Source organism: Hyperoodon ampullatus (assembly GCF_949752795.1).
Source record: "Hyperoodon ampullatus genome assembly, chromosome: 10".
NCBI classification, from domain to species: Eukaryota; Metazoa; Chordata; class Mammalia; order Artiodactyla; family Ziphiidae; genus Hyperoodon; species Hyperoodon ampullatus.
The window spans coordinates 68,827,296-68,849,033 of record NC_136923.1 but is presented as its reverse complement, the minus strand read 5'-3'; the positions used below and the strand labels follow the sequence as shown (position 1 = coordinate 68,849,033).

The window sequence follows — 21,738 nt, the reverse complement described above, 5'->3', positions numbered from 1 at the left end:
CTATAATCAAAAAAGACAGTAACAAGTGTTCGTAGTGTGGAGAAATTGAAACCCTTGTACATTGCTGGTGGGAATGTAAAACAGTGCAGCCACTTTGGAAAGTAGTCTGGCAGTTCCTGAAAAAGTTAAACATAGAGTTACTATATGATCAGAGTAGCCATATGATACCACTCCTAGTATGTACCCAAGAGAAATGAAGACATTGCCACACAAAAACTTTTACATGAATGTTTGTAGCAGTATTATTTATAATAGCCAAAATGTGGAAACAAGCCAAGTGCCCAACAATTGATGAATGGATAAATATATTCCATACAAAGGAATATTACTTGGTAATAAAAAGGAATAAAGTACTATCTCATGTTACAACATGGATGAACCTGAAAATATGCTAAGTGAAAGAAGCCGGACACAAAAGGCCACATATTGTATGATTCTATTTATATAAAATGTCAGAATAGACAAACCCATAGAGACAATAGATTAGTGATTGCTTAGGGCAGGGGCTGGGGGCCGTGGAGGGAAAATGGGAAGTGACTGCTGAGGGGTGCGGGGTTTCTGTTTGGGGTGATAAAAATGTTCCCAAATTGTGGTGATGGTTGCACAACCCTGTGAATACACTAAAAACCATTGAGTGGTACACTTTAAATGAGTGAATTTTATGTTATATGAGTTATACCTTAATGGAGATACAGTCTATCATCTCATACACACACACACAGCATTCAGCCCTGGACTATTTGGATGCTTCCTGTTTAGCTGCCCCTCCCCACCAACCCAAGCTGGGTCCCAGGCTGCCCTCATCACCTACCATTGCTAGCCCTACTCACACACTTGTGCTTTCCTGCCCCACAGCACTTCGGGACAATTCTGTGCTTCCCTGGAGGGTGTCTGGGACTCCAGAGCCCTTTCTCAGGACTCCTCTAAGCACCAAGGGTTGGCAAAACCATGCTGAGGTACATTTCAGACCTTGTGTCCTGGGTGGGCGTGGGCAGCAGGACCCCTGTGAAGAGGTCGTATGCCACTCCTTGATCCTGGGTCACGAACCCAGCTAGGCTCCACTAGTGACTCCCAGGGCTGGGAGAGTCAGCCCAGCACCCTTCGCCAACCCTTGGTCCTAGCCCCTTTCCGCCGGCTACCTGAAGATTTGGGGGCGGGGGTTAGGAAGGAAAGGAAAAGTGCCTCAAAGAACTAAATGGAGTGTTTGGGGGAGAGGGCGTGTGAAGGAAAAGGAACAGTTGCCATGAGTCAGTAGGGGAAGAGGTGAGCCTCTCAGGGCCTCCTGCCCAAGAGCCCTCCCTTACCCCCTCTGTTGCTTGCAAGCACGGCAACTGGTCCTCTTACACGGGCTTTTATTCAGGAGTCAGGGGCTGCCTCCCTTCCCTGGTCCCTGCCTGCCCGACCCATAGAGCCCCTCTCAGATGGGGCTTGTCCTTCATCTGCCCCTCATGACACCCGCTGCCTGCTAAACAGGAAAGTTAGGGGACCAGATACTCAGGGAGAACCCTTACCTTGCCTAGGCAGACAACCCAAGGCCAGGCAGGCAGGGGCCTCCCCAGAGTCCTCACTCACCACCACCTCCACCCCCTAGACTGAGATGGGAGGAACAGAAGGGGTCCAGACACATGCAGTCAGTGGGCAGCAACCTGAGCTCGCAGTAGTCAGGCCCCATGCCCCCAAAGATGTCTGTGGATGAGGCACATGCCCTGCAGCCTTTCCCTTCCAGAGGGACTTCAGCCAAGAAACGTCTTGTTTGGCGGGCTGGGGACAGGGTGGGGGAGTTGGCAGGAGGACAGCTGACTTCTTCACCCTGGGAAGGCAGGAAGCACTCCTGGGAACAGCCCTAGACTCCAGTGGCTCAAGGAAGAGGCCAGGGGACTGGAAGGGGCTGAGGGGTTCCTGGGAAGCCCTGAGATCTTCTGTCCCTGGGAGAGCAGGACTGTGGCCACAGGACAGCTGGAGAGTGGGCATAGGCCACAGGAACACTGCTCAGAACAATCTGCAGCTGGCTGAGGGGTGGACCTCCCCAAAGGCAGAGGCATCCTGGGGCAGTGCCAAGGGTTGTCCCTGTCGAGGCCTCCTGAGGGCACAAGGCCTCTGGCCTGGAGTCTGGCTAGGGTGAAGGGGGGCTGCTGGGCCACAGAGAGGACCTTCCAGGAAGCTGTGGTCTCTTATTGGAGAAAGACAATCCAGAGTGGGCATGAGGCTAGGGTCCCCCCCATGAGGCCTTGCCTTTAAGTGGTGACCCCTTCAGAAGATTCCAGCCAGCACCAGGGGAGGCAGTAGCAGCAGTCCCAGGAGGAGGCCCCAGCCGTGCCCAGGGCTCGAGTTCAACCCTGACTTGATGACATGCTTTTCAGGGCCCTCTGCACCTGCAGGAAGGGAGAGGCTTTGCCTTAGCCTGGAGACAGCTCTGCCTGACCTCCCACCCACCCTACCAAGGCATGCACGTGGGGCCCAGCAGCCAGGGAGGAAGCTCCTACTCGGAGGGTGCATGCCCCGCCGTGCCTATATCATCTATACTAGAGGCAGGGTGCTGACATTCTGGAGCCAGGAGGGAAGGTAGGATGGGCGCTACAGGCCTTACCTGGCAAGAAGGACTGCAGGGCCAGGATACGCCCACCCATGGCATTAGCGGTGGCAGAGGCACTGGGGGAGTTGGACAGGGACTTGGAGGAGGTGTGTCCCTTGTGCTCCAGTGTGGCCTGCGGCTCACCTGGCTTGTCCTGCGCTGGAAAAACTGAGGCCAAGATCTCACTGGAATGAGGCGACTCGGCCTCAGCCTCGCCCTCCTCCTGGGAGTGGGGTAGCGGCTCCCATGTCCCCGTCAAGGACATCTTGGGCTGCAGAGAACTCTCTGGGCTCCTGGAGGGCATTCTTGTACTGCTGGCCTCTTTGTCTGCTGATTTGGGGGTAGGATCATGGGTTGATTTGGGGAGGGTAGCCGGTCTCTCATCCAAGTAGAGTAGCCTGTGAGTTGCCAATAAGGAAGGGACCTCAGTTGCTAAGGAAGGTGGAGCCTCTGTTGCCATGGAAGGGGAGTCTTCCGTTACTAAGGAAGATGGGGCCTTGGTTTCTACAGCAGGTAGAGCGTTTGTTGCCAGGGAGCCTGAGACCTCTGTTACCAAGGATGGAGTTTCCGTTGCTAAGGAAGAAGTGATACCCTCTTTCCTAGAGCCTGAGGCTTCTGTTGCCAGGGAAGATGGGGCCTCAGTTACTAGGTAAGGCAAATTCTGAGCCTCTTCCGGGCCTCTGATGGGTTCTGATAAGAGAGACAAGGCCTGGCATTAGTGCTGCAAGCAGGACTCCGCATCCCTCACCCCACCACAATCAAGGTGAGGTGATCAAATGTCCTATGAAGACACACAAACACACATGCACACACCCTGTCCAGCAAATATGTCCCTCATTGATAATACATGTTATTTCTTGTGACTGACAGTTGCCCCTCCATCCACCTCCTTGTCCAAGTCTTCCCCTCTCTACACACGCACTTCCACTTTTTCAGGGGATTTCTCCCGCTGGATTCCTGTTCCTGAAACACCCATCGCATTGCAGGCCTGGCCTTTGGAGTCCCTCTGACCACCCATCTGGCCACGCCCCCCACCTCCACCCCCCCACCCCCTGTGCTCAGGAGCCCCCAACTCTCCTCTACCCTCTGCTTGGAGGGTAGAAAGCTGTTCACTTGGAATGCCAGGGCGCCAAAGTGGTGCACAAGGAGGGCAAAGCAGGTAAAGCGGGCTTGGGAACCTGGATGGGGTGGGGCCGCTGAGGGTTCCTCCCCTGGCCCACGCACCACTCTGGAGCCTTGGAAGACACCAGACCATCCAGTAGGCATCCCCTGCCTCACCTGCCTCCCCCCACGCCACCCCACCCCGGACTCACCACACAGGGAGTGTTCGCAGTGGTAGCCCAAGGGACATTGGGAGCACGGAGTTCCCTCCTGGTAGGGCCTTTGCCCCTTCACGTTCCCCCTGCAGGAGGCGAGGAGGATGCTGGGGGAAGGGGGGTCCCTGCCAACCCCTGTCCCTACCCCTCATACACACACCTAGTCTGGAAGCGCTCCCTGGGTCTTACTTGTCCTACCCTAACTTGCTGGGCCAGTAAGAGCAGACTCCCATGGGTGCCCTTGCAGCTCCTCCAAGGGTAGAGGGTATGGACCCCAGGTTGGCCCCCTTCCTCCTCCTCAGACTGTGTCCAGCTCAGCCCTCCCCTTGGCTCTGCCCACCCCCTTCCCCCAGGGCTCCCTCCCCACTCACGGGGGCTCATAGTTGCAAACCAGCAAGTGGATATTGGTCTCCTCAACACCCTGGAGCTTCTCACAGAAGTGGGCACCACAGCCAATCCTCTCTGTCTTGGCCCAGACCACCTGAAGGAGGGCAAACCCAACAGTTTAGCCTGGGCAAGATGGCTCCTAGCTGGTGTCTCTCTACATCAGCCTTCTATGAGTGAGGAGAGGAGGAACCCTATATGTAAGATCCAAGTCCCTGAGGACACACAGCTTCAGGACAAAACTCTGAACAGGGGGCTTGGGGGGAAATTTGTCCCAAGCAGCCTACTCTCCTCTACCAACCACACACACTATTTCACTAGGACTCTCTCCCTCTGAAAACCTTCCCCTTTGATAGACCCTCATGAATTCTTCCTGTGGGCTCCTCCTAGAGGCCCTTGCATTTTAAAAGAGGGATATAACAAAGGAATGAATCTCAAATGGGAGAATCTTAAACATCAACAACAAGCAAAGGCCAAGGAAGGGAACAGGAGGAGCCATTTTGGAAGTAAAACTTCCCCCCAAATCACAAGTAAGCAGGGACCTGCCCTGCCATTTCTAAGTGTGGGTCTCCTAACTGGAAGAAGGCATTCTGTCTTAAGTATAAATTTTAAAAAGTCAAAACAACCTTTGTGCCCTGCCATCGGCTGAGACAAGCCAATATAGCCTCCCTTTGCTATTTCTAGGCTTAGTCTGCCCAGGAGTCACTCAAACTGAGGCCCGTTTTTTGTTGTGAGATCTGGCTCTCGCTGTTAATTCTGCACAACTCCCCAGGATTGGGGTCTTGCTGCTTGAATCAGCTGAGAGTTCCCGAGGGACCACTGTCGAGCATCTCCCAGGCAGGAATGACCCCAGAATGCACATGCACTCAGCCTTAGAGAACACAGGGGTGGAGATGGGGCAGCCCGACTCCTGCTGGACACTGACAGCAATTCCTACAGGATGTTTGTATGGGGAGTGTGAGAAGTGGCAGGGAACAGAGAGAAGGGGGCAGGGAGGGCTGGGGCCTCACAACTTCCTGATCTGGGTGGGTGATGTTGGGATTTCCTTCTCTAAAGATCAGCACTAAAAATACCACCCAAAAGAAACACTGGAAAATGGAATTGGTGGATATGGGTGGGAAGATGGTTGGTTCATTTCCTTTTTCTTTTTAAAAAATTTGTCATGTTATTGTTTGAACAACAAATAAGCATTGGGAGGACAAAAAAAAGAATTCAATAACACTAATGTTAATTCTCCTACACACACCCCTATGCCCCTTGTCTGCAAACTCAAACTTTCAAAATGCAGTAAAACCCTGACATAGCAAAGAGTGACTGCACGAGGCAGGAAATGCTCTCAGAAGGCTCTCCGAAACGTTCACTTGGTGACAGCTTGCTCTCTTATTTTGCATGTAGTGTTCCAAGGCAGAAGAAAGATTGTGTATTTGCTTTATCAGTCCCTGGCAGATTAGAAGCAGCAACTTAGACACGCTGAGAAATGACAAGAGGGACAGTGAGAGAGACAAGACCGAAGGCGGGGGGAAGCGCTTCACTGCTGGGGCAAACAGCCGTTGTGTAACCTCGGCCAGAGGACGAGACTGCTTAGAGCTCCATCAGGATCGCCTGGCACAGTAACTACCCTCCAGGAAAAAGGCTCTGGGACACCTAATTCAGGTCTGTTCAGGACCAGGAGGCCGAGAGGGGCCGCCTAGGTTTTCAGAAGATTGTGGCTTTTAAAGAGACAACTGAAAATGGTTTAGACAGTCTGAGAAGCAGACTTCGTTGGGGGCCTGGACAACACATGAATTGCTGTGGAGAGATGACTTTTATGAAGGATGCAATCGGGACTTACGGGCTCTGAAGGGAGAGGTGGCCCCGCCCGGCCCCGCCCCGCCCGGCCTCGCCTATTTCCTGTGGCCCCGCCCGCCCGTCCAGCTTCTCACCTGCGTGTAGTGGCCGCACATCTGGCCTGTGGCGCAGGTGGCGGCGCTGAGGTTGTAGTGCTCGCGCTCGTGGTGCCACTCCTCCATGGCCAGCGGCACGTCCAGGCCCTCGTCCGTGATGGCGAACAGGTTCTCGCCGCGACGCCCGCGCTCCTTGTTGTGGCCCCACACGCACTGCTGCGCATAGGCCTTGGCGAAGGCGGCCAGCTCCTCGTCCCACCTCTGCGGGTCAGGTTGTGAGGGGGAGGTGAGGACCCCTCGGGCTCAGTGGAGGCGGGAAAGGAGGGTGGGAGAGGGAGGTAAGGATGTCCAAATTGGGTGAGGATCAGAAAAGAAGGTGGAGGGTATTCTGGGGGGCCCTCTGGAGGCCAAAGACCCTCCCCTCCTTGCGGGGTGACTCGTGGCCATGATCTGGAACACAGCTGTGCTGATGGGGAGCTTCTGTGGGGAGGTGGGAGGGTGTCATCCCAGGCCATGGAGTTAGGCAAACTTGGGACCATTCACCAGCTGTGTGGTTTTAGACAGATTGCCTAACTTTCTGAACTCTCATAGGACTTTGGGAAGAAAAAATGAGATGATGTTTTTGATAATGGGATTATTAATTAATACTAATATCATTCTATTTGCAAGGTGAGTGGTGATGCCCCTGCCAGGGCTGCCTGAACTGTTCTGAAGCCCACACGATGTCCAGTGAGATGTTCCGGGGCTGGGTTGTTTATTCAGCCATTCCACTCCCTCTACCCACCCACCAGAAATCTGACTTGAGGGGCCAGCACCCCCTTTAACCTCTCACTCTCCCCTTGGGATAGCCCAGCCTCTACGGCTTTACCAGCTCTGGGCTTCCCTCCCAATTGCTCTCTTGTCAACTGGACCACCCCTTTCCCCAAGAAAATTAAGTGTGTGTGTGAGACCCTCGCTGAGAGGCCTATTTTCAGAGCCTTGGTGGCCCAAAGAGCTGTCAGGTCCCAAAGGCAGTGTTCTCCACGGAGGACCTCAGGTGAGATGGGGGGGCATTTCAGATTAGAGGGCCTCTGAGGTTCTGTGTCCCAGGCTGGAAGGACGGGCCCAGTGTGGGTGGGAAGACAGATTAACAAGGCATCTGACCAAGGGATTGAGGAGGGAGGCCTGGATCCCATTAAACTGTCCTTGGCCTCTCCTAGAAATGGATGGCCTGGCAGCAACTCTTGCTCCACCCTCTGGGGGCCTGCCAGCTGTGGGAGCCAGACAGCCCATAAAGTGCCAAGAGCTTGGGTGACCCTGAGGGGAGGGGGCTGTGTGGCCACAGGGTTCTCAGGAGCAGCTGCCTGGGGTGCGGATGGGAGCACTGGGCTGGGATAGTAAAATGCTGTAAATTCAGGTGAATCCCTTTCCCTCTGTGGGCATTTTTGTCCCAAGTCACTGGTCCCTGAGGCTCTCTCAAACTGGTAGTAGTGGAGGATAGGGAGCGGGAAAGGGGCAGGGTGCTGGGGACCAGGCTCAGGGTGTCTGGGATGACCTTCAGGGCTCCAGACTAGACTGTAAGCTCCTTCAGCGTGTCTGACACAGTGCTGGCCCAGAGCAAGTGCTCAACAGACATTTCTCAGCTGTTGATAACTGAGACACAACCCTGCTTAAAGCAGTCTCTCCTACAGAGCTCGGCTGTAATTTCCATCCTGACTGGATGCCTGGAGTCCCACCATTAGAGAGTCATTCCTGTGAGTCTTAAGGCTTATCAGTTGTCCAGAGACCCCTGTGGAGGTTCAAGAGTCAAGGTACCCACCCTCACTGGCCACTTGGTCACCATATGAAAGCAAGTCCATTCATTCATCCACTCACTCATTCATTCAACAGTCCTGAGCACTATGCCAGCCCTGGGGTAACAGCAAGGACTAAGAAGCCCAAGTTCCCAGTGTCATAAACCATTAACTGGGCCACCATGTGGTAACTGACAGATATGCGATGGGTAGTATAGGGGCACCAAAAGAGGGCCATTTAGTGCAACCTGAGGATGGAGAAGGAGACATTAAGCTAAGTGTTAAAAGATGAGGCATTGGCCAGGTGGAGAGGGGAAAGGCATCCTGAGAAGAGGGCAAACATCAATAAAGGCATGGAGATGGGAAACGTTTTGGTGGTGGAAAGATGAGCTGCTCGGGTTACTCAAGGAGAAAGTGTGAAGGAGAGGAGGCTGGAGAGGTAGACAAGGCCAGACACACAGAGTGGGGCTTCTGAGGAGCTGGACCTTTATCTGGAGGCAGCAGGGAGCCAATGGGAGCCATGGACGGGTTTTGAAAAGAGTCAGGCCAGAGTGTTGGATCATTCATTCTGGTAGTAGAAGCCAGAGGCTGAGAAAGCAGGTAGAGGCTGTTCTAGAATTCTGTGGGAAAAGAAATGAAAGACTGAACCAGGGTTGTGTCAAAGAGATGGTGGAGGGGTGGGGGGAGATGGGATTCAAGAAAAATTGAACCTTCTGGGAGGTAAAAGTGGTGATGCTTAGACTTGGAGGCTGAGGGAGAGAGAAGAATCTGTGATAACCCCCACCTGCCTCACCCTGGATCCATTCCCTCTTTTGTTATCAAACACTTATTGCGCACTTACTGTGTGCCAGGCCGTGTTCTAAATGCTTTACACATAGTCACTCATTTCATCCTTTCAACCACTCTACAAGAGAGTTATTATAGTGTTATCATCCCCGATTTACAGTTGGGGCACAGAGAGGTTAAGTAACTTGGCTGAGGTCACATAGCTAATGAATGGCAAAGTCAAGATTTGAACCCAGGCCATCTGACTTCAGAGTCTCTGTATTTACCACTGCTGAAGCTGAGCCTAAGCCTTGTCCCAAATTTATCCTAGTGTCCCAGTCCAGCCTTATCTCCCCCTCCTCAGATCACTTCTTACCAGGCAGCAGCATATCCCATCAATATCTAAACTGCTTCCTAGAATGTTGCCCCACTCCTGAGGTCCACCTCTGTCTACAAAGCAGCTTGCAGCCTGTGTAGCCCCCAGCCTCAGCCAGCAAGACTCTAGGGCATCAGGGACCTACAGATGGGGAAACTGAGGCCCAACAATGTGTTCCAGGCCTCAACTAGGGAACTGTTGGCAGAGCTGGTAACAGAATCGGGAGCTCCTAGTTTGTTGTCTGCAATTTCTGGTTGCCAAGGCCCGACAGGGCTGTGAAGGGCGGTGCTGTGTGCATCTCTGGAGCCCTTCCTAGATCTTTTTCATAGGTCATCCTGTCTGACCCTCAAGGCAGGGACTGCCCGCACCATGTGATCAGGAAACAGACGCCTTTGAAGGTAAAGGGTCCACCCAGAGTCACTTCAGCCGATTGGACAGAGCTGTTAGAACTCTGGTCTTGGACCCCTGGTGCAACCTTGCTCTCAGGCACCAGCTAGGGGGTCCCTGGACACTGCCCCTCACCTAAGGGTGACTGGAGAAGAAGGGCCAGTGTAGCCCTCAGGGAGGGCAGGAAGGGGGTGAATTTCTCACTTTATCTCTTTCATGTAAATATACCCTACTAGACCAAAAATACATGTATGCATATTTTTTTTAGATTTCATTTTCCCCCACTCAATATTATATCTGTGAGATTCTGTCCATGTTGATATTTATGTAGCTCTAATTATGACATCATTTTACAGATGGGAAACTGAGGGTCCTTACTAGGTTAAGGGACTCACCCCAAATCACAGGCCTTGTGAGTGGTCGAGACAGATTTTGATCTGTGTGATTCAGAGCCCTGTCTACTTCTGGTTCCTGTTCTCACCCCACCTCCTTAGTACATCCCTCCTACCCTGGGTGCTGGGACTCATCCTGCTGCTCTATTTTTTCTTCTCATCTTCTTGGGAGGTATCTGAAAGATCATTTCACCAAGGTGTTAGGAACTTCCTGTGTTCCCCCTCTCAGGGGCACATGCATTTTAGGAAGTGCTGGGAAGGGGTCACTGGATCAGGGAGCAGGGCTTCCAGGCCTGGCTCTACCAGCTATGGGACATGCAAGCCCCCTGGGGGAGCCTCAGTTTCCTCATCTGTATAATGAGGCTGCTTATGGGGGCCTGTGAATTCTACAATGTCAGGGACTCTGTTCCTGCCAGAGAGATGAATCCCTGAGATAGCTTCCACTCACGCCGTGAAAGGGTTTGGTGGGGGCCCTGGCCACACTTACCATTTGCAGCATGTTGGCGGCCGGCGGGGACACCTGGGCTCGGTAGAGATTGTGCAGCTCCACCATCACGTGTTTTTCATCGTCACTGAGGGCTCCGGCAGGGCCCATGGCAGCCCCCAGCAGTAGCAGCGGCAGCAGCAGAAGGGCCAGGAGGCTGCGGAAGTTGTGCATGTTGGCCAGTCCTCTCTGCCTCTCCCGTTCAGGGGTCTGGCAGCTGGAGTTAAAGTCCTTCCCACACAAGCACCACCCTGGCTGGGGCGGGCGGGAGGGGCTGTGTCTGGTGGCCTGGCCCAGTTCAAACAATGTCTCGGGGAGGGCTGGGTGCTTGGGTCCCGACCAGAGTTGAGTCCACTCCCAGCATTTATCTCCCCTCAGAGTCCTTGACTAAAGCCTCCTTTCGCTTGGTAACAGGGGCTCAGGCCAAGAGCTGTGTGAGTTCTGCAGTCCCTCCTGAGTTGTGGACAGGTCATCCAGGGGCAAAATCACAGTAACCTCTGCAACGACTGCTTGCACCCCAGGTCTCACCCACTGGGTGCTGAGGACAGGTAACAAGAAGGGAGTCACATGGATCCTACCCCCAGAGGACTGGGCAAGGTGAGGAAGCAACAGGCGGCGTGTGGCAGGATGGAGGAAGACAAGATGTATTTGGCAAAGGTTGGGCCAACCTAAGTCTGAATCCTGGTTCTGTTCCTTTTCTAGCTGTGTTTTTGGCAGTTTTCTCAACTGAACCAGTGATAGTAATAGTAGCTACCTAATGGAACTGGAAGGAGGATTAAATGAGATCAAATATATAAAAAGCATCCAGTACAGTAACTGGCACATAATAGGCTCTCAGTAACAGTAGACAACAACCACCCAGCCTTGGAATAGGCTTTTCACTATGGATACAATTGTGGCTTCCATGTGCCCTCTGTGAATGCATGTGCTTGAGGTGCTCATTTGGAAGTGGGATGCTGGGACCCTTCCTGCTCTGAATATGTAGAAAATAGAATGTGTCTGTTTTTGACATCAAGAGAGAGCAGAAAAGCAGAGTGGTGAGTGAGTTGATACAGCAGGAGCTCTGAGGTGGGTGTATTGGAAGGGAAATCGGCCCAGTGGCCAAGCACTTGCATTGTAATGACCATGCAAGGGCAGGGACCAAGGTCTTGGCCTTGGTCCCTGCCCTTGCATGAGGTAGGAAGTGGGAACCAGTACTCTGGAGGTTAGCTGGGATCCTTGAAGCCTGCACTTTCAGTGAACTATACACATAAAACTGGTTAAGATAGCACAATGAGCAGCATTTATTCACCCATTCATTCATTTGTTCATTCAACAAAGATTTACAAGAGCTTCTCCATTGTGCCAGGCACTGAGCTGGGTGAATAAGACAGATCTGGTCCCCACCATCATGAAGCACGAAAACTGCTAGGAAACATGTATAGCATCCATATAGAAACATGTGGATAAGTGCATGGGGCTTATCATCTGGGTGGCCTTGGGCAAGCTATTTCCCTACTTGCTGGCCTCAGTTTCTGTAAATTGGGCTTAGAACAGAACCTACCTCATAGAATGGTCATGAGCATTAAATGAGTTAGTACACTGATAGGGCTTGGGATAGTGCCTGGCACATACTAAGTGCTCATTGAGTTAGCCAGTATGAATGTATTCATTATTATTATTATTATTACAGGTGGGAGAAATTACAGGGCCTCAAGTTGTAGTAGAGAAAAAAATACAGCAGCCTGGCCTGGCTTTTCCTCTGGGGAAGAACCCCCTTGGCCTGGGGGATCTCACAGCTGGACGGGGAGGACAAGCACCCTTGGAGGGCAGAGGATGCAGACCGAGGAGGTGGAGAAGGAGCCTGGTTTGCCTGAGAGGGGAGGGTGAGATGGAACAAGACTGGGAGGCCGACCAGAGCTGGCCCGGGTGTTTGCGGACAGCTGCACGCAGCCAGAGGACCCTACATGCACATTCCCACACAGTGCTCAGAGTCCTTGCTGTGTGGGTGACCTCATTTACTCCTCATATGACAGCTCTGAGGTGGGTCTCATAATCACCACACACGAGGAAACTGATGCTCAGAGAGGTGAAGTGATTTCCTCAATGTTGGGGGCTGGGGAGGGGTGCACCAGAGCCTGGGACCTGCCACTGGGGAGAGAGGGAGGTTGAGGGCAAGCAGACTGGGGAGAGAGAGGAATGGAGGACAGGAGGTGAAGTTAGGGGAGGAGGAGAGGGAGGGGTGGTGACAGATTTAAGCACATGCAGGGTTGGCTGTGGTTTACATCAACTGTGTTTTTCTCTTTAACCAGAACTTGGGGGAAATTTATTTTCTGTGTTACTATCTATACATGTCTTAAATTGTTTTTTTTTTTGGCTGCACCGTGGGGCTTGCAGGATCTTAGTTCCGCAACCAGGGATTGAACCTGGGCCCCCACAGCGAAAGTGCAGAATACTAAACACTGGACTGCCAGGGAAATCCTTAAATTGTTTCATTTTGATTGGCAATATAATTCCACAACAAAAAATTAAGCCAAAGAGGGGAAAAAAAATTCCACCTCTAGTATTTGCTTCTCGTCTTTGAGCAGGTGCTACTCAAAGTGTGGTCAACGGCCCGGTGCCATTCTGCCAGATGTTTGCTACTGCTTCTCAGCACAACAGGTGCAGAAAACAAGAGTGGGCATTGAGGAACTCTTACGGCAATTTGACACAGTTGTTTCATGTCTGTTGAACATCTTATTCAAAAATTGAGGCTTGCATCTTGTATATCTAGTTTTCATTTTGTTTTTCTAATAATAATAATTTTTTTTAATGTTTTATGTTGTTGTTTTAAGCTGCCCAGTTTGTGGTAATTTGTTATGCAGCCCTAGGAAACTGATGTGGTCATTCTAATCGGTGTGCAGTGAGATCTCATTGTGGTTTTACTCTGCATATCCTAGTGGATAATGATAGTGAACATCTTTTCATGTGCTTATTTGCCATCCTCTTTGGTGAAGTGTCTGTTCATGTCTTTTGTTCACTTCGAATTGGATTGTTTTGTGTGTTTTTTTACTGTTTAGTTTTGCAAGTTTTTAAAAAAGTATCATTTTAGGGCTTCCTTGGTGGCGCAGTGGTTGAGAGTCCGCCTGCTGATGCAGGGGACACGGGTTCGTGCCCCGGTCCGGGAGGATCCCACATGCCGCAGAGCGGCTGGGCCTGTGAGCCACGGCCGCTGAGCCTGCACGTCCGGAGCCTGTAGTCCGCAACGGGAGAGGCCACAACAGTGAGAGGGCCGTGTACTGCAAAAACAAAACAAAACAAAAAAAAGTATAATTTTAGATGCTCGTCCTTTTTTTTTTTTTTTTTTTTTTTTTTTTGCGGTACGCGGGCCTCTCACTGTTGTGGCCTCTCCCGTTGCGGAGCACAGGCTCCGGACGCACAGGCTCAGCGGCCATGGCTCACGGGCCCAGCCGCTCCGTGGCATGTGGGATCTTCCCGGCCCAGGGAACGAACCCGTGTCCCCTGCATCGGCAGGCGGACTCCCAACCACTGCGCCACCAGGGAAGCCCTAGATGCTCGTCCTTTGATGCATACATGTTTGTCGTTTATTTTTATGGTATTTTACAAAACTGTTGGTTGTAATGGACTGGAAATTTTACAAACACAAACTCATCCTTTACCACTGACAATTTGAGAAGCACAGACTAGTATGTTTCCTTTTTCTTTCCTTAATGAAGGAATAGCATATGTACAATGTTGGGTTGTGACTTTTTTTTTCTAGGTAGTTATAAATAATTTCTCCAACTTGCTCATATCTAACTACCACTTTGCAATGTTTGCAAAATATTCCACAGAGTAGCTATGGTGTAACTTATCCCGTTCTCAAAGTTAGACTTCAGGTGAATCATTTGCCTTTGGGCGCAAGGCTTTTTCTTATATTGTGGATATTATTTTCTTAGTTCCTATTCTCACCATTGTAGCTCAGCTTGCTCTTTTATTAGAATTTACACGTCAGGCTCAGGTCAGATTGCTGGATGCCACATTCCGTGTTCTCATGAAAACAAAAGGTTACCGGCACTGAATCCAAACCCTGGAAGCCTGGTTTTGCAGTCCCAGCCACTTGATGGTACACAATTCACTGTATAGTGAATTATCTTTGTGTTTCTGGGTCAGGGAAGGAGAGCAAGTAGGGGAGATGGGAAATGGGGCAAAGAGAAAGGAGCAGAGGAGGGAGTCACACAGAGGTTCAGAGAAAGGCTGGGGAGGAAGAGACAGACTGAAGGGCAGGGAGGCAAGGTGAGTGCCAGAGGAAGGGAGAGGAAAAGGGGGTCAAGAGAGTTCAGAGGTGAAAGCAGGTCAGACACATCCACACTCTAAGCATGACTGTCATACATTAGCTGGGCAAATCATTTACCCCCCAAACCTCACTTTGTTCATATGTAAAATGGGATAATACCACCTTCCTCAGAGACTTGCGGGGAAGATTCAATAAAATTAATGTCAAATACGTAGCACTTGATAAATGGTAGCTGTTTTGAATCAGTGGAAAGAGGCAGGAGGTCCCCAGGTGCCTCAACAGGGGCAGAATGGGATCTGCTAACTAATTTCCTGGTCTAGGGTTTCTTGGCTTTGGGAATAGGGACTAGGGGCTCTGAGGAGAGGGCATCCCCACCACAGTGGGGGCCACAACAAATGGCTCCAAAGAGGAGAGCCTAGCTGACCCAGCCAGCCCCGAATCATGACCAGGTCCCGGCGCCCAGCCCACTGGGGTCGGAGTCTCCCTCTCTCCCCTGAAATACCAAGCTCAGCTAAGGCCCAAAGCCTGCATCCAGGAGACTCTTGGCCTCAGCAGGGCTGGGCGCCTGGCCCAGACCTCCCCTGGGCCACTGGCTTCCTGGTGCAAATTCCTGACAGAGCACAGCTGTCCCAGGCCTTGCTGGGACACTAATGGGACATGAATGGCCCTCTGTAGGTGTGGGCCGGCTTGGTTTTGGAGCTGGGGTGAAGGAGCCTGTGGTCAGAATTGTGGGGGCTAAGTCTGGGCCAGCAGGAGGGCCACCTGGAGGTGTGTGTGTGACCAGCAGGGGGCCAGCCTCTACAGGTGTTTGTGCCTGCCCCCGTCACAGCTGTCTGGAGGCCAGGTAACCAGGGCAACGAGGACCGGAGAAGAGTGTCTATGAGGATGGAGGATGGTGATGGCAACAAGGGAGTGGCTGAATGGTACACGTGGGACAGTGTGGATACCAGGATGAGGAAGGTCAGATATTCCTGCAGGCAGCACCACCCCCTTCCTCCTGCCATTTCCCAGGCAAAAAATTCAAGCCATTTTGGTCTCCTGCCTGGCCTGTACGCAGTCTCCATCACATTGTCCTTCAGGTCCAGTCCAATCTTCTCTTTTTTCTTTCTTTTTGGCTGCATTGGGTCTTCGTTGCTGCACTCGGGCTTTCTCTAGCTGTGGCGAGCAGGGGCTACTCTTCGTTGTGTGTGGGCTTCTCATTGCGGTGGCTTCTCTTATTTCGGAGCATGGGCTCTTAGGCACACGAGCTTCAGTAGTTGCAGCACGCGGGCTCTAGAGCACAGGCTCAGTAGTTGTGGCACACGGGCTTAGTTGCTCCATGGCATGTGGGATCTTCCCGGACCAGGGATCAAACCCGTGTTCCCTGCGTTGGCAGGCGGATTCTTAACCACTGCACCACCAGGGAAGTCCCAGTCCATCTTCTTTAAAAATGTTTTTATTATGAAATGCTTAAGGCATAGAAAAGTATAGAGGATAATATAATGAGCAGTCATCTAACCACCACCTGGCTTCAGAGATAAAACGTGGAAGCCCCTAGTGTCCCTTCTCTGATCCTGAACACTCGCCTTCCCAGGCATACCGCTGTCTGAATTTGACATTTGCATGATCTCCATTGTACTTTTACTATACATTCCTTATCCAGGCACAATATGTAATATTGTTTTGTATGTTTTAAAAGGTCAGCGCTGTCCAAAGGAACTCTCTGTGATGGTGGAAATGTTCTTTATCTGCACCATCCAGTATGGTAGCCACTAATTGCATGTGGTTATCAAGCACTTGAAATTTGGCTAGTGGGGCTAAGGAATTGCATTTTTAATTAATTTAAGCTTAAACAGCCACGTGTAGCTTGTGGCTACTGCATTGGACAGCATGGGTTAGATCCTTCTAAAACCTGTTTTTCCCTTCTTTCCCTCCTCCCTCCTTCCTTCCTAAGATTTCTTGACATCAAGGCATGTAGAGCTACCTGATCATTTTCCCTGCTGTACAGTGTTCTATTGTATGAATACACAGCCATCTACCTATCTGTTTTCCTACTGATGGACATTTGGGTTGTTTCCTTTTTGTTTTGTTTTGTTTTCAATAATACAGATGATGCTGTAGCAATGCTTTTTGTACATATCCCTGCCGGTCTTTCCCAACTTTATTTCTAGTGCCTGCTGTGGCAAACAGTCCCATGACCCTGATCTGGGTTATTCCACAGCCTCCTAGCTAACTGCCTGGCCCCCGGTCTCTGCCCCCCACATTCCCATTCCTCTCCTGGCACCTGTCAGCCGCCCAGCCAGGCTGATGATTCTCAAACACCACTTTCATCCTGTGTCATTCCTTCTGAGGAACTCAGTGGCTCCCACTGCATTGCATCTGATCTCACAACCTGGCCCTACCCTAGGACTCGCTGTTTGCCAGCCTCCTTCTGGTCCTCTGCATACATCGTGCTCTTCCTACCTCTGTGCCTTCATTTTCCATGCAAAGCACCCATTCTGGAATATCTATTTTCCTGCCCCTTGTCCACATACCTAAGTCCTTTAACACCTTTGAGGGTCCAGCTCAGGCCTCACGTTCTCTGGGGTAGTTTTCATCATGCAGCATTCATTCAGGAATTGCTCGTGAAGAGCAGTGTCCTCATGGAGCTCACAGCCTGGCTTTCACCAGCGACTCCAGTCCACCCCTCCCCCCCCACCCTGCTCCCAGCTTTCTTCACTCCCCTGGCAGCTTAGCATGGATGAAGCTTTGGAATCCAGGGAGGTGTGGGTGAGGCCAGTTATGCCAACCACCTGGGGGGCACTGTCTCCCCAGTCAGATGGGCACCACCAGCCTCTGCCTCCAAGGCTCTCCCTTTTCTGGGTTTCCACCGGTGGCCACTCTCTCCATCTTCTGATGGGCACAGTCTTTCCATTAATGTTTCTCTGTGTTATATCTCCATTCTGATTTCAGTCAAGTCTGGAAACCATTCCTTCAGGTGGCTTTGCATCTAATTCATCTTGTATTGATACGGTTTAATTCTCAGAGAGCATCTTACTTCCCAGTATTTAGTTCTTAAAGTGCACTTTACACTTGATCCCCACGTCTCCACAACAAGATTGTATCAAGGGGCTGGGACCATGTTCTCTTCTGTAACCCCAGGGATATCTAGACTAAAACGTAACACGGTCAGCCGGCCCTTGGTGCTCTGCACAGCTTGACTCAAGATGCCTGGAGACTGGCAGAGGACAGACCTGCCAGGCACTGGGGGTTGGGCAGGAGTTGGGGAGCCTGAGGGCCAAGAAGTATCTTCTGGGCCAAGACAGTTCTCTCCGAAGCCTCCGGAGTATGCTGTTGGCTGCACATCTGTGTAGAGTTTTGTCCTCAGCCAGGAAGGGATCTGTGTGGGTGGAAGGAGAATGTGGCTGCCTCTGTCCACATGAACCACCTTAGGGAACCAGAGGGCAGGAGAGAAGCACGGGGCCTCTGACAGAACACTGAAGGACCCAGCCTCTAGAAGGAGCTGGTGATGAATTCAGCTGAAAAGAACGAGCTTTGTCCTTGTTCCACAAACCCGGGCCAGACAGGGTGGGAGCCAGCAAAGAGGATGAAGGCTGAGCTTGGTGGGAGGCTGTGAGGTGATATCTTCAGATGATTTTTACCGAGGGTTCAGGATGGAACTGGGCTAAGGGGAGCCAAGGAGAGGACTATGCAGGGTAGCGGGGAACAGAAAGACAGTATTTCCATCAACCTAAGAGGATTGGTGGTCGGGAGCACTGGGTGGGTTCTTCCACTCTTGATTCAGCCACCAACTACAGGCCTCAGCTTTACCTATTCATAAAAAGGGAGGGGGTGATTAGAGAACCTTTGGGGTCTGGTCTAGCTCTGCCTGTGATTTCAAGGATGGCTCTTGAGGCTGGAGGACTGTCCACAGTGGAGGGCAGAAGCTAACTGTGAGAGAGGACACAGGCTGAGGATGAGAGGAAAGTGGGAGAACACACCGAGTCCCTGATCTGTGCAGGGACAGAGCTGGGCCCTTCACATACCTGGTCTCAGGTAGCTTTATACTGATGCTCGGAAGACAGGATTAGCTGCATTGATTTAGGGATTAGGAAACCAAAACCAGAGAGGTCAGTGGAACTCCTCAAGGTCAGCGTCCCAGCAAGCCACAAGTGGGATTCCTACTGAGGCCTTTGGCTCCTGAGTCCCTGGCCCTTCCACCTCAAGGGGAGGCTCCTGAGGGGCAAGGAGGCCCTGTGTGTGGGTATGTGCCTGGGTGGCTGAAAAGGAAGGGACTACTGAGTTGGCTTTTAGACTAATGCTGTAGTTTCTTACATTTACAAGGTTTTCATTAACTTAGTTTTCAGTACTTTCACTTGGTGGGGATGGAAAATAAGGATTTTTTTTTTTTAAAACGAGAAGATGGAATATGGTAGGAAGCTGAGAAAATACGAGTTCCTGATCAGGACAGAGTGAAGACAGAGAAAGTCGACTCGAGGTCAGGAAGACAGAGAGAGAGAGTCTCAGCTGTCTACCTGGTGAGGAGGATCCTCAGGTAAGAAAGTGCAAAGATGGGGCTTTTGTGGCAAGTGCTAAATGGGTTGCATAAGTCAATACTTCGTTAATATGGTAAAACGTTAGCATTTGTAAAATCTTAGTGGTGGGTACAGACGCTGTTAGAGTTGAGAATGTACCCAAATTATACAGAAACAAACAAAAGGTTTGGCCAGAGCTGCCATGTTAAGCATGAGACATTGAAAAGAAATGGCAGGGTAGCTACAGAAATATATGAAAGAAAGGGGTATGTATGTGATCGATGAAAACCAAGTCTAGAAAAAAATGTAACCCAAGGAACAGAAAAAAATTTTCCTACAGCATTTTGAACTACAGAAAAATTTAACGGGACTTCCCTGGTGGCGCAGTGGTTGAGAATCCGCCTGCCAATGCAGGAGACACGGGTTCAATCCCTGGGCTGGGAAGATCCCACATGCCAAGGAGCAACTAAGCCCGTGCGCCACAACTACTGAGCCTGCACTCTAGAGCCCGCGAGCCACAACTACTGAGCCCACAAGCCGCAACTACTGAAGCCCTCGCACTCTAGGGCCCACGTGCTGCAACTACTGAAGCCCATGCGCCTACAGCCTGTGCTCCACAAGAGAAGCCACCGCAACGAGAAGCCCTCGCACCACAATGAAGAGTAGCCACTGCTCACCACAACTAGAGAAAGCCCGTGCACAGCAATGAAGACCCAACGCAATCAAAAATAATAAAATAAAATTAAAAAAAATTTAACAACAACATGAATTCAAGAAGTAAGCAAAGGGCTTCCCTGGTGGCGCAGTGGTTGAGAGTCTGCCTGCCGATGCAGGGGAAGCGGGTTCGTGCCCCGGTCCGGGAAGATCCCACATGCCGTGGAGCGGCTAGGCCCATGAGCCATGGCCGCTGAGCCTGCGTGTCCGGAGCCTGTGGTCCACAACGGGAGAAGCCACAACAGTGAGAGGCCCGCGTACCGCAAAAAAAAAAAAAAAAATTATTGTTAAACTGTATCAAGTAAATATAATTGTATATGCTAATACACAAAATGTCCAGTTCTAGATTCAGCATAAGATAGTATACCTCCACAGAGAGGCAAAAAGCTAGATGCTATTTTTACATATTTATAAGGCCCGAACAGATTAATGTACATTCTTGACATCACAGATTTATTTCTATGTTAATTCACTTTCAGAAAGCATGTATAACCATAATATACATGGTGAGAAAGTAATTTTATTCATATGTTTGGACATAAAAAATATCATTATGCAGTGTAATAATCCCAGTTGACAGTCAGAATCATTAAAAAAAAAAAAACATATATTAAGAAAGAATTCAAGAAAAGCAACAACCAAGCCCTGATTGGGCTCCTCTGTTTTGCCGGGTGGCACTGATTTATACCAGCTGTGTACAGTCATTTGTGAGTTCATTTCATGATCAATGCCTGGCCAAGTTTGCTTTTTTTTTTTTTTTTTTTTTTTTTGCGGTATGTGGGCCTCTCACTGTTGTGGCCTCTCCCGTTGCGGAGCACAGGCTCCGGACGCACAGGCCCAGCGGCCATGGCTCACGGGCCCAGCCGCTCCGCGGCATGTGGGATCCTCCCAGACCGGGGCACGAACCCGTTTCCCCTGCACCGGCAGGCGGACTCTCAACCACTGCGCCACCAGGGAAGCCCCAAGTTTGCTTTTATACATTACGGAAAGTCATCTCAACATTTGCATTTGTGCAAGCAGGCCTGCTAAAGAACTCTGCCTCTGCTTTGCAGGCAACTGAGAAAGCAGTTCATCTTTTTTTTTTTTTCCCCGTTTTATTTACATACTGAATATTTTTTTTACCCTGTGATGACAGCGCAGGTACTGATCTCTGGAGAGACACCGAAGTTCTACTATACACCATTTCAAAAGCTTAAATGGGGTTATTTTAGATGTCAGTGCAAATCTTTCCCCAAAATAAGAAAGGACATTTTTATTCTGTTTGGGTAACTCTGAGATTTTTCTAAAGAGATTTAACCTAGAAGGCGTGAAAGTCAGTCAGGGAATGCAGCTCTTCACTATCTTTGCCAAGAGTGGGGCCCCAAGGTCAGGCCAGCCTCCAGCCAGCCCACAGGCTGTGGGTAAATCATGCGCTTCTCGGGCAGAGCTGAGCCCCTACACTTCCCTCCGCCCACGATGAACACAGAGAGAAAATGGCTCTATTCTTTGGAACCACAGACCACTGAGAGAACTTCATAAGATGGCTTTTTTTTTCTTCCTTTTGAGAAAAAAGGTAAGTATTAAAAAAGAGAAGACACTAGTCATAAAAGATCAAGACAATGAAGCAAAGGAATAAATATAGACTCTGAAACAGAGAACCTAACAACTGGAAAAGAAAAAGTAGTCATTTTAAAGAAAATACAAACCACCTTCCCCAGAATGAAGAATGGAATTGCAACTCAAAAGAGCACACCTTGGGAATTCCCTGGCAGTCCAGTGGTTAAGACTCGGCGCTTTCACTGCAGGGGCCCGGGTTCAGTCCCTGGTCGGGGAACGAAGATCCTCCAAGCCACACACAGTGTGGCCAAAAAAAAAAACAAAACAAAAAACACACCTTTTTCCAGGAAAAACTGATAAAGAACAAGAAAAAAAGAATTCTTCAGGCACATAGATGAAGAAGAAGAAG

The 21,738-nt window shown here is 50.7% G+C and overlaps 1 protein-coding gene across 1 annotated transcript; it reads right to left on the bottom strand.

Annotated features, from left to right (window-relative positions):
• Positions 1–2,250: 2,250 nt before the first annotated feature.
• Positions 2,251–10,505, bottom strand: PI16 (peptidase inhibitor 16; the record flags this gene model as incomplete). The annotated part of the gene is made up of 6 exons (XM_079713400.1): positions 2,251–2,372; positions 2,588–3,262; positions 3,886–3,974; positions 4,260–4,369; positions 6,195–6,416; positions 10,335–10,505. 6 exons carry the CDS (start codon positions 10,503–10,505, stop codon positions 2,251–2,253), a joined length of 1,389 nt encoding a protein of 462 aa, XP_079569526.1.
• Between the last annotated feature and the right edge of the window lie 11,233 nt (positions 10,506–21,738).